The 12,550-nt window shown below is 43.3% G+C and overlaps 1 protein-coding gene across 1 annotated transcript in view; it reads right to left on the bottom strand.

Annotated features, from left to right (window-relative positions):
• Window positions 1–12,550, bottom strand: part of LOC119405958 (V-type proton ATPase subunit C) — a 21,987-nt gene extending 9,437 nt beyond the window's left edge. The window contains exons 1-8 of the mRNA XM_037672784.2: window positions 12,425–12,550; window positions 11,838–12,014; window positions 9,744–9,811; window positions 6,721–6,806; window positions 5,043–5,137; window positions 2,949–3,040; window positions 1,816–1,914; window positions 464–532 (exon numbers count right to left, since the gene is read on the bottom strand). Of these exons, the coding sequence (XP_037528712.1) occupies window positions 464–532; window positions 1,816–1,914; window positions 2,949–3,040; window positions 5,043–5,137; window positions 6,721–6,806; window positions 9,744–9,811; window positions 11,838–11,969 (641 nt within the window). The 5' untranslated portion in view covers window positions 11,970–12,014; window positions 12,425–12,550. The remainder of the gene's footprint in view (window positions 1–463; window positions 533–1,815; window positions 1,915–2,948; window positions 3,041–5,042; window positions 5,138–6,720; window positions 6,807–9,743; window positions 9,812–11,837; window positions 12,015–12,424) is intronic.

The following is a 12,550-nucleotide window of genomic DNA, read 5'->3' as shown; positions in this document are numbered from 1 at the left end:
AATATATAAAAGAGGTGGGTTTCCAACCCGGGTGCCCATGGGCTGAAGGTGCACATCATAACCACTCGGCTATCCAGGCACGCTAGCAGAACACGTGTTTGTGCAAACCATATGATTGCGTTGCTGTGGGCAACAGAGAGAGAGAAAGCATAGCATAGCCTTGTGTATAGTAAGGAGGTTGGAAAGGGAAGCGAAGGTGAGCAGTAGTGATGCGAGGGTGAGGAGGGCAGAATGGAGGCAGGAAAGGACAACAGCTACGCTCTTTCCACAGTCTTCACACCAGCAGTGAGTAGCCAACCCAACTTTTGTTTTGCACTTGCATGCCATCAATTACATGCAAGAATACTTTTTCATATGTGAAAGGAGTCGGCTTTTGGCAACTTTCTGAGGCCATTTGACCCAGACACAAACAAGTCGACCAGCTTTTTTTCGGCAACGGTTTAAAGTGGGAAAAGTCACTTACTGGGAGGAATACGGCACCACCATGTCGGACAGCTTCTCGTACTTGGAGTACCAGTCCTTGAACAGAATTCTGCACAAGCGACAGGAGGCGAGAAGTGTCAATGCAGCATTTGCATGACAGAGAAAGTCGTCGAAAGAGACTCGGCATGGAAGCCTTCTTACATAAAACTTTGTTTATTAAACATTGTCATGTTTCAACACAGTTCCATATCATGGAAAACTAGAACTGCTCTTTCCTTTGTGATGTGATTTGTACAGAAACAAAAAAAAAAATCAATCGTGATTTGTATTAACAGCTTCAATGGTAGTATAACTGGTCCCTGCATAAAATCTCACTACAGCATATAAGAATGCCATCGTAGATTATGCACCGAGATTATGTCCGATAAGAGTTTCCCCATTTTCACTGTGGCAAGCTGGTACAGTATTCCTAGATCAGGTGTAAAATCAAATGAGTGTAACATATGCATTGGCAACAATAAAGATAACTGCTTGCACATGAACATTAATTAATCATAGGTATGATTAATCATACATGACAGAATCATGTGCAAGAAGCCTATCCTTGGTAGGAGCCGTTGAAATTTTGCTCAGCCTTCCCCGTGCTCGGCAAGAACAGGCATGCCTGCAGGATTTAGCGCAAGTGCAAACCATGCCACACCCTCTGTGCTAGGTGCGTTTTAAACAAACTTTATCGCAAGCAGTTCCAGACTATACTGGCGTTTGAGCCTACTGGTATGCTAAATAATGCTATGTAAGCTTACCGTTCTGTGCATTTCAATACACTTATTTTTTTACTTTCTTGCGAAACTTTGTCGGGGTCATTTCTGTCGCACATTTTCTGTGCGTTCATATAACCAGCATGGGACACACTAGACCCACTTTTTAGTTTCACAGCATCTAAAAGCATCGGGAATTGTAAATCTCAGGTCTGCGTTATTTTTTTCTAGCGCATTAATTACATTTAATGACAGATGATTCTCAAAAAGGGTTCACAGGAGTTGTGTTAACTGAGAAAGAAGTGAAGAGGTGCCTTGTAAAGGAATTGAGCTCTGGGGTTTAATCTACCCATAATTCCGAGACACGCCTTAGTCTAATATAATATTTTCCCAGCTAGGAGGTTTCGTTAGCAAGCACTTTAATAAACATTCACGGGTGCGTCTGCATTTCGCTGCCATCGAAACATGGCCACTATAGCTGGCAATCAAACCCACGTCCTTGTGCTTAGCAGCAAAAGGCCATAGCTGTAAGTCATCGCAGCAGGTCCTCTGGAGCTGCTATTTACTGATCAATGGTAGTGACAAGGCACGCCTGCTACAACAAGCGCCAGTGTCTACAGCCTCTGGTACTCACTTGGGCACCACGACCAGCAGGGTAGTCAGGTATTCGGAGCCAAGCACGAAGTGTTCCTTGCGCACCAGGTCTGCGAGGCTGCGAACCAACAGGCTGCCCCTGTGACGGCAAAAGGCCAACAGAGAGAGAGAGTTCGTCTGGTCCAATACGGTGCTATGAGTCGTGGCCAATTAACATGAAGTTGTGCAAGGCGAGTCTGCGTGCGGTGGGGGCCGGCCATGGCGGAGGAACGTAAGTCAACGGTTTTTGACCTTGCAGCTGTTGCTTTGTTATCTCGATACTATGAAGAACCGCCCTTTGTAGTTGCTAATATGAACCTTCCAGCGAAGCGCACTAATGAATTGTCACTGCTTATAAAAGATGGCAGTTTAGGACAGGTGCTGCAAAAATACATTTCAGACTGTCCCTCTTTAGTAAAAAAAATTAGGCATGTGTAAATATTCGAACACTTTGAATACTCGAACGAATAGTACAATATTTGAATTCACTTTGACATGAATTCAAATTATCTGAAATTTTGAATTATTCGAAATGACCAAATAGACATGTTTTTGACCGCATGCAACCCCCCTGTAAAAGTGACTTCACTGCAGCGTGTGACTGCTACGTCATGAAACCAACAGGAAATCCGCATTGCCGAGAATTGCTATTCACTTCGAACCTCAAATTTTTGTCCATCCCTAAAAAAAAATCTTACAGCTTGCTCCTGAGGCTATAAATTTGTTAAAAATTTCAGTTCTGATAAATAAAAACATTTTTTGAATTGCCCAAATACAAAACCAACCAATTAAGGGACCGTTGTTCTGTTTAAGCAGTAATCACATTCAAAGCAATTTTCATTTGCGAGATTCTACTGCCAGTGAACCTCAGAATAGTGAACTCAATATAACATGTGGTCAGATGCAGCTATGTAAAAATGCTTCTCGCAAATCCTACTGTAAAATATTCATGCAGATAATGAATATTAGGTATTCTTTCACATCGGATTTTGTGTTGCGTTTAAGTATCAAAGCTTGCAAAGTCAAGCTTAGAGAATGCCACAGCCGAGTGAAACACTGCAGCAAGCTACCTGAATGTTTCGGCAATGACTCTTAGCAGCATGTCTTTCCGGCAAAATGGTGACAAGTACTCACGTGGACTTGCGTTCGATGGACTGCAGCTGCGTCTTGAGGTTGTTATAGGCGGCTGACTTGCTCTTGAGGTCCGCGTCGATCTGGCCGACTTGCTGCAAGAAGCACAAACTGGTTACATTCAACTTCTGCATGTGCTTCCGAGTCGGTGATTTTTACGCAAGAATGCAGTATGACTGATTTCCCATTCACCAGACAGTCAACTAGACATCAACTAGACAGTTCTAATACTGAAAAATACCAGAATTCATCTCTTATACTAACGATAGATCAATGGAATTCACTTCCATCTAGCATTGCCACTATCAACGATTATCTATCTTTTCAGTCAGCGCTCCACTTGTTCAAAAGGGTTTGAACTTGAGCTTATTGGCACAGCTTCACATAAGAAAACAGCACGGGCAAACGAGACAAGAAAGACGGACAGGACTTGGCATTGGCTAAAAACATGAGTGTTCATTTCATAGGTACAAATATATACGCTTCTTTGGAAAGGGAAATAAAAAAACGAGAGAGAAAGGCAAAGCCCTGAGCATGCGTCTTGGCTAGTCCGTGGATATGCAATGCGCCAATTTTCGTCTGTTTTTCTTGTCCTGCTTGCCCCTGCCGTTTCCTGACATGAATCCACACGTTTCTCGAGTGCAACGACATTTTTTCATTCATTGTATTTCTTACTGCATGTGATGTCTGATTATCATTCATTTCAGAAACCAAACAAACCTGAAAGATATCCTCCTGATGTCATGATTTTGTGGAACGTTCGGTACAATTTCTTCGAAAGAGATTTGGTATTGCGCTGTTCTTGTTAGTACTATAACATTTTTCATTTTTGCGTTGTATTTCTAGTGTTTTCTTTCCCAATTACAGCATTTTGCCTGCATTATGGTTTGCCTGCATTTTGCCTGCATTATGAATACCCTAATTGCCCTTTGGGCAATTAGGGTATCCATATAAATATATATATAATAAAATTACTCCGAAATTATCAGCATTCCCTAGAACATGTACAGAACAACATCCTTTCAATGAACTTTCATGCAACAAAGTATCCACTGCCTTGCAATAAGTCATTGGAAACTGGATGCAGTCATCAACCGTCCTTCACCATTCATGTCGGGAAGCGTTCTAAAAAACAATGGTACTCCGTTACTGCAACAATGGATCCATTGCACCAAGATAATTTTAGCAATGCTGCCTGCTTACTAATTTTTTCAAAAAGCCATGGCTTCAGGAGGTGTAAACGTTTTACTTCTTGGCAATAAATTAAACGTTTCATGCTGAATTTTCTGCGTACGGTATATGTTTTCCTGTAATGTCACAGTACCACAACACCAAGATAGCAGAGCAGAAAAATGCTGCAAATTATTCTGGGCTTTGCTAGGCCACTTAGTGCAGAGCTGTTATTTTTTTTTACTTTAGTCAGTAAGACTTTGAAAACAAAATTTTTTTTTTTTTCAGCTGCAACATCGGAAACTGTTGCAGCTCATATTTAATGCAACCGTACCACAATTCACTCTCATGCTGGTTGAGCGTAAGATACTACTTTCAGCTCTCATGGACACTAGCATCAAAGTGGCCCCTAATAATCTTTACAGGAAACTATGGTGTCTGCAAGGAAAACAACAGGAAGTGAGAGCACTGTTGATCTCGGGATGAGATTGCTATCATTTGCATAAAAGCAGCTTCAAATCTATGTTTCCTTCTTGGTGTGCGCAAGATTCATAGGTCTGTGCACACATGAATTCAGTAAGTTTTAGAGACTAAATATAGCTTACGCATGGCGAAGCACTGCAATTCGATAGCAATGTCCAGAACGGATGTTCTCACTTTAACAGGACAATTCAATGGAACACCTGCTTGGGCTGTCTATTGTATAAGGTGCTTACACTTTCATATACTTCATAAACAGATAGCTCACATAAACAAACAAGAAAAACAGGGAGAGATGTTGAGCCAGCATTCAATGTTTCCGGTGCATCTTGTCACTATGGACATCTACTCAACTTGCAAGACAAGGTCTCGCAGCAAAATGGGAACGTGAGCATACAAACACGTCTGCAGCAATGACATTAGGCTTAATCGAAGAGTTGCCATTACCTTGCTGATGATGTCGGTGATGCTCCGGAGGGACTGCTTGATGGGGTACTTAGCCATGTCCCACTGGAAGCGCGTAATGTATGCCTCCAACTCCACTGCACAATACAGGGGTTGGGTATTGATGAAGTGGCTCAAATCTATGACTGACGACACTTGAAGGTGTTGCAGAGTTATGGGGCAGCGGCACTTTATTTTGGCACACTGTAATCTACAAAAACATTGACATTATCATTTATGTCCATCTATACGCACATCGCAGACCAGTTAAGCTACATATTCATTTGACCCGTTTTATTACTCTGCGAAATCAAGTTCTTACAGCTATGTCTACATGATATGTACCCGAATCTGTATTTATTACTTGTGCTGTCTCATGGGTTGCACTCACCTGAATTTATTTAACATTTTGCATGTACAGGAAAGGTCTTTCTTTTTCTTCTTAAACATTAAAACAAATGTTATGTATTTGCCGTGTTTAAACACACAGGGCGGGCAATTTTGTCAAGCCGTTCACATGGCATTTAGCCATACCTCCTCCTATTCCAAAAGAAATTAAATAAAAGTTTGATCTGACCTGAGCTGCACCACATACTCAAAATGAGTTTAGACTAAGATTTTATGGCAGGTTTTGTTCACATACAACAGCTCATCAACTGTTGCGGCTGCTCGCCTACTTTGTCTTCTGACTTGATGGGCTGGCATTAACAGCCCTCGCTCATCAGTGGCACTGCAAGCAGTGTGTATCACATAGAGATGTCTGCACGTGTGCAGCTTTGCCAACCGAAAGTGTGTGCTGCCTCCTATTTCAATTCTAGACAGTTTTCTGCGCAACGCAGTCATTTCATACTTCGCTGATGCTGTTACTGCATGGTCTAAGTGCCAGACTCTCATTCCCAATATCCCTGCCAAGCAGGTTGAAAATGCACCTTCAAAACCAGGATTACAATTAGAAATGCAATATCGATAAGTCATGGAGGGCAATACCTTACTGGTACTGATCCAAACATCGCTTATTGAAGGAATACAACAGGCCACACGGATTTTGCATGGGGAGCGTAAATGTAATATTTGAACTGATGGGGCATTGTGTACCAGTTCACACACAAGCACAGGAACTGCGACAATTTCACATAAGGATCCTATTCAAGGGTGCAATTATTTTCTGTCCATAACTAATGCTGTGCTGCCACACCAAGTTTTTAATAAAGCACAATAACGAGCCTTAAGTACAGCCTTGGGATTTTACTGCTGGTACTTAGTAGGTACTGCTGTCCAAAGCTAGGATATTGCAACAATTCAATTCGAATGCTATTTCTTTCCATGCTTTGTCACTCGTACGAGCAGCACCATGCCTACATTATCAACGGTGTCAGCTGGCTGTTGCGCCAGCTCACACCATTGGTGGGTGACAAAAAACAAATCCATATTGCTTTTTTAGCGCAAAAAACGACACCACGAGAAAGAAGACAGAACACAGCGCTTTCTTGTGGTGTCGTTTTTTGTGCTAAAAAAGCAATATGGATTCTCACCAACTAGCCCGCCAACGCATTCTGTTGGACAAAAAACAAAGCAACAGAAGCGAAAGGAGTGCTTACATTAAGCTGGCAGGGGTTTCACACGCCCGCGGCAGTAACGTGACTGTCATAAGTGACTGCGCATTAAACGCACGAAGACTCACATCCATTGGCCTGTAAGTTGTCGGCCAACTTGTCCCTCTGATCGTCCAGCACATCGCCGAGGTAGCTGGCAACTTTCCGGGTTACCCTGAAAACATCACCGGCGGATCACTCGTAAGTCACCCGACAAATCGCCACGCCACACCGTTTCATGCCTATTAGGCAATGTTGTGTGCGCTCTCCAAGTCTCACAAGGCACACTTCGCAGTGCAGTTCTACGGCACTTAGATCTACGGCACTTTCTATAGATTAAGAACTACAGTTGAGCCTGGCTGTATTGAATCTGCAGTGGTTTCCATTTATTTATTTATTTATTTGTTTGTTTGTTTATTTATATGACCATGCTGTTGGCCATTAAGCCATAGCAGGGGTGAGTTACAGAAAAAATATCAGTACATACTTACAATGTTGTATGAAATACATAATTCAGCCTCTATTTACAAGTACAGTACGAAAGTTCAAATTAAACACGAGTGCAATTAGTGCATAATTTTTTACACTATTCAACAGGGATTCAAGCACTGCAGGAACTCGTACAGTACACCAAGTTTTAGATAACACGAGCACGGAAATATAAAAATTAGCCTTGTGAACCAGACTGCAACAAAAGAACGCCAGGCCTGCACGGAAAGCGCAGCACAGTCACAGCGAAAGCTGGAAGAGCAGTATTTCTAGAGCCCGTTATAAACTCTTTTGTAGCTACTAACACAAGTATATTAGCAACATACCCACCACGCCACAAATCATAATTTTTGTGAAGTTGGGAAGCACCCACCACAACGTTATTTGTCATTCTGCGGAGAAGCGAGGTACCATCTGTAAGGCATTATGTGCAGTTGCTTGATGCGACGGCTGATGGCAATGAAGAATTATGACTGAGCCTTTTGTAATGGGTTGGAAGCTTTAAACGACCCAGTAGTTACGTAATTCGCATTGTGTGACGCCCGGTCGTTATTTCACTTTCCCACCACGCTTTAACATACGCTAACGTGAGAAAGAGATAGAGGGAATTAACTTTATTGAGACCCTGAAGAAATGGATCATGGGTCGCAAGTGCACTTCTATTGGTTGCCAAGGAAGCCCATAAGGCTCCCATGATCTATAATTTTTGTGAAACTCCTAAGAATCATAATTTTTGTGAAGTAGGGAAGCAGCCACTATGCAATTTTTCGTCATTCTGTGCAGAACCGTGGTACCTGCTAAACACCTGTAAGGCATTATGTGCACTTTGTTGATGCTGTGGCTGATGACGCTGAAGAATTATGGAAGAACCCTTTGTAATGGGTTGGAAGCATTCAACAAACCACTCGTGCAATTCACATTGTGTGATGCCTGGTTACAGAATTCGCGTTATGTGACGCTTGGTTGTTATTTTACTCTTCTACCACGCTACATTACATATGTTAATGTGGTTCCTTCTCGACATGGAGGCTATATAGGGCCTTTTTGTAAAGAAGTTTCAAGCACCGGCATGGCTCTGAGGTAGAATGCTGGGCTCCCACACATAGGGGCTAGGTTCGAACCTCGTTCCATCCTGGAAATTTTTTTCTTATTTAGTTTTTTTTTTTAATTTCGAGCGATAGTGGTTAGGGACACCAGCAGCGGCGGCGGACAACTACGGCGCCAATAACGGCCCTTGTTGTGATCTCATAACAGCTTTCGCTGTAAAAAAAAATTCTCGGAGCCCTTTCTCAAAATTTTCTAGTGAGCTACATCAGAGCATTAATAATGGTAATGAATCTCATTGTTGAGTTCCAAGAATACAGATTTTTGGGCTAGATGGTTCGGTACATTTAATGACGCCATAGCGCTACGGTCCCAGTGTTTTCTGCACTATGACTTCATTGAACGCATTTGGCTTCATTGTTGAGTTGTTCTTGGAAAAAATGAGTTTGCATGCACATTAACGTTCAGAATAACAGAGAGCTGAGCTAGTTGGTAAGTATTCATTCTAAAAAGACGGGGCGTGCAAACACGGTGTCCGTGTTTGCACGCCCTGTCTTTTTAGAATGAACACGTTAACATATCGGCAACTAGGTTTAAGATACGGGGCCGCCGGTTGTATTTTTTCCGAAAAAATATAGTTTTAGGACAACAAATGCAACGTCTTAATTATTCAATTCAGTAAGCAAACAAGATGGTTATCAGAGCTATTGGTATAGGTGTCTTGGACTGCTGTAATTAAGATATAATTAAGCAAGCAGTGCTGGCTGCAGTGAAATTCCTTACTTGATCATTCATCACTTCAGATTTCCATCATCACCGGCACTTCTGCCTTTCTTGCACTGGTATAATATAGTACTTTTTGCCTGCGTTCTTTCCAGTCGTTTCAAGACGTTCTTTCAAGATGTCAAGTCTACCTAGACTTGACACCTTTTGTTACCGTCTCCTCAGCTCAATGCAATACGAGTCAACTTGCACAGAATCAACTGTTGGTTTCATTCGGCTGTGTCTTACGAAGATAAACAGCTCTTGACCCATTCTCCTTCTTTTGTTCATTCATACCGAGAGTCTCGTTCCGGCACACTTGATGCCTTCGGGTAGTATGCGAAGGCTTATTGGTCGGCTGTCTACTCGGTTAAAGGTTTACGCGCTACACGACGCCAGCTGGCAAGAAAAAGTGTTCCACACTCGCCGTCATGGCTACGGACGGCACTAGATAACACATCCACGTTTACATGTACAGAAATACTTGATAAAATGGACGTGAAGACAACTGCCACTGTAGCTCAACTGGTCGTAGGTTTCGTTCCTACTGGCAGAAGGTTCTCTCTTGGTCCACTATAATTTCATTACATCTGTATCATAATGACTACAACACAATTAAAGAATACAAATAACGTCCCCTAGACTTTCGTTGCCCTCAATGTCTGTTGGTTTCGTTGGGTTGTGTTTAACAAAGGAAATGAGCCCTTGATTAATTCACCTTCTTGTGATCATTTTGATGCTAGAGTGATTTAACATAAATTCCAAGAAACGACCATACTCTGCCAGTAATTGCTGCTCAAGCAGAACGCTAGCTTACCCTTCCACGTAGGTGTCGAGCTTGCCGAGGTCGTCCGAGAGGCCCACCAGCTGATCAAGCGTGCCTACCTGCAAAACAAGGCCACATTTAAAATGCCACTCCCATCCAAGCGCCTCAGACAATATCGGCATAAAGGAGGTACTCGCTGCCATGTTAACATAGGAATAAATAGCATGTATATAACAGTTAAATTTCATCATCACAACGTTGAAGGGGGATCAGAATTCAGTTTGTTATAAAGATTACTTGCTCATTCATTATTGCAGTTTACTGCAACATATGTGCGATAAGTTGTAAAACACTAAATGTGCGAAGAAATCAACAGTGTTGTGGTCCACTGTAAAGCGATACATCCAAATACCATGTGATGAAATTATAACAGTAAAATAATGTTTGGTATTGGCGTTGTGCAACTACTTACCACCTGGTACATGAGTTTTTTGCGTATCTGGATTTTGTTCTGAAGTGACCTGTCATTTATTTACAATTAGTCCCAACTTCACCGCTGATCCAGCATGTACAAACAATGCAATAAACCACACCGTGTCAACTTGAATTAGCTAGCTTGTGTCCCCCCAAGCACAATGCAATTTGATATCGCATCGTGCACTGATGCAATCTCGGTGGCAAAGTTTAATTGCGCAAGCCTGCAGCAGTGTTCACGGTGCGTGGTGTAGTTGGTGCGAAAGCGTGCAGCATTTTGGCTTCAGAGACAAATGTGGCAAAATTCTCACGCCAAACTCCATGGACACAATGTACCTCCTTCAGTGAAATGAGGTCTCACACACATATATATATATCCCTATGAAAACTTTGAGAGCAATTACAACTGCCTTGTTACGTACAACACGTTGTTACAGCTTGCTTCATTACAACAAGGTTTTGCTGCATATAGCAAATAAGTAGCATTTTCTGCATGTTTCCAACATGCTTGACATGGTCAATTCTGCTGGATAGATACTGATCAACATATTCACTTGTGTCACTGGTTCGCAGTTGAAACTTGAGTGTCACGACATTTTTCAAGGAGGATCATGGCACCAGTACACAGTCAATGGTAATATCTTAGCACAAAACAATGCACCTCTATTTTCCTAATAGCCAAGAGTTTTCATCAGCAGAGCAAGAGCAGTCGAATTGTGACCGGTCTCTGGCCAGCTCGCCAATCTTTCAAGGCTGAGTCAAGTGTCGGCATCACCATTGCCAGAGGGATGCAGCAAAGAACTGCTCCTTTAGAACTTTTTTTAAAATCAACTGTGGTTGGCACGTGGGTACAGGGACTATGTGTCTTGCTAAAGCAATACGACAGCGACAATACAAGGATCTGTGTAGCCAAACAAGAGTATGTAGTTTCAAATTTATGACAGCGGAAGGTGTTAAACCGGCCACCAATCATCGCCCGAGATTTCTATGTGTTTGATCCTCCGAAAAAACACCTCAAAGGGACGCGCTTCGACTAATACAACAAACTCAAGGACGCTGTGAAGGACTGGGTCTTGTCACGGCCACAGGAATTCTGGAAACAAGGAATCCCTCGGCTCGTTCATCAATGGGATCGTTGTGATCAGGCACATAGTGTATGCTTTGAATAGTCTTCACTTATACCCACAGTGTCGTTTCGTACCTTTTCACTTGAACACCCCTTGTATGATGGATATGGTATGCAATGCAGGAGTGTAGACTGCAAGGCGAATCCTAACAGTGCTGCTAACTGTAACGAGCATTAGCATGCAGTATGTTTTCGCCTCTCTGCACATGTCCCAGTTCATTTAAACTCAAGCATCTGGAATTAAGTTAGTTGGAAATGTTTGCAATTGCCTGTGTCGCTTATAGATTATATGTTCTTGCTGCGCCAGCAATCACATTTAAAATATGCAATAACTTAATTGCAATACAGGCCGATTTCGATGAGCTAGATGCTTTTGTACCAATGAACCTTCGGCCCTCATTGACGCTGATCGCAAAGAATAACCACTGTGCCGCTTCTGATGTGCGCTTGTGTAGTTACCGGCGTTAAACGCGCGCGCAAAGCAATTTTCTTTTTCTCAGATCACGTGCATTCCAGGTAAACGAGTGCAAAGTGAAGCCGCTCGCCTTGAGATCAGGCAGGTGAAACTTGTAGTTCGTGGACAAATTGTTCTGCTTGGCCGTAACGCTGCAGAGCTTCTCCCATGTCTGCTGGCAGGTCTTTTCGCCCGGAGCCGAAATGAGCCAGAACTCGGACATGGTGGTAGCGGTGGTGCCTGCTCCAGCGACGACGAGGGATGTCTCCTATAGGAGCGAGGGATAGAAGAATCATGTTAACAGTTTTCACGACAGCAAACGCCGTAGGCGCGGTGTGAGGCGGCACTGCAGTGCGAGCACACGTAGTACGGCTACGTGCGCCGTGACCGAAACTGGTCGAGTCGGCATTTCGCGAATAACGGTAGCCCAAGTTCACCGGTCAGCAGAGTGAAGAGTCCATGCCCTCGCATTTCGCTACTTTTGAAACAAGCTACGCGCGGTGCCGAGCGAGTGAGTTTCGCTAGTTTCGTCCAGGGAGGTGTGCCGCATAACGGGACTCCTTGGGAACGTTCCAACGGCGACTTGCACGCGCGAGCACTACGCTAGCGATTGCGTCGAGACGTCGTGGATCGAAGGTTCACGCGTTTAGAGGGCTAAAGCGTCGCTGCAGTACGTACCCAAGGTAAAGCGTTTCCTCACGGCGGTAGAACCACCGCAGCAGCCGAGCTACCGTGTTCAGCGCCTGTCAGAGATCCCGTGACTGCAACGAATGGCCCCGGAACAAGCTGCACAGCGTTGCCAGC

This window comes from Rhipicephalus sanguineus, chromosome 9 (assembly GCF_013339695.2).
Source record: "Rhipicephalus sanguineus isolate Rsan-2018 chromosome 9, BIME_Rsan_1.4, whole genome shotgun sequence".
NCBI classification, from domain to species: domain Eukaryota; kingdom Metazoa; phylum Arthropoda; class Arachnida; order Ixodida; family Ixodidae; genus Rhipicephalus; species Rhipicephalus sanguineus.
This window is presented reverse-complemented; position numbering and strand designations above follow the sequence as displayed.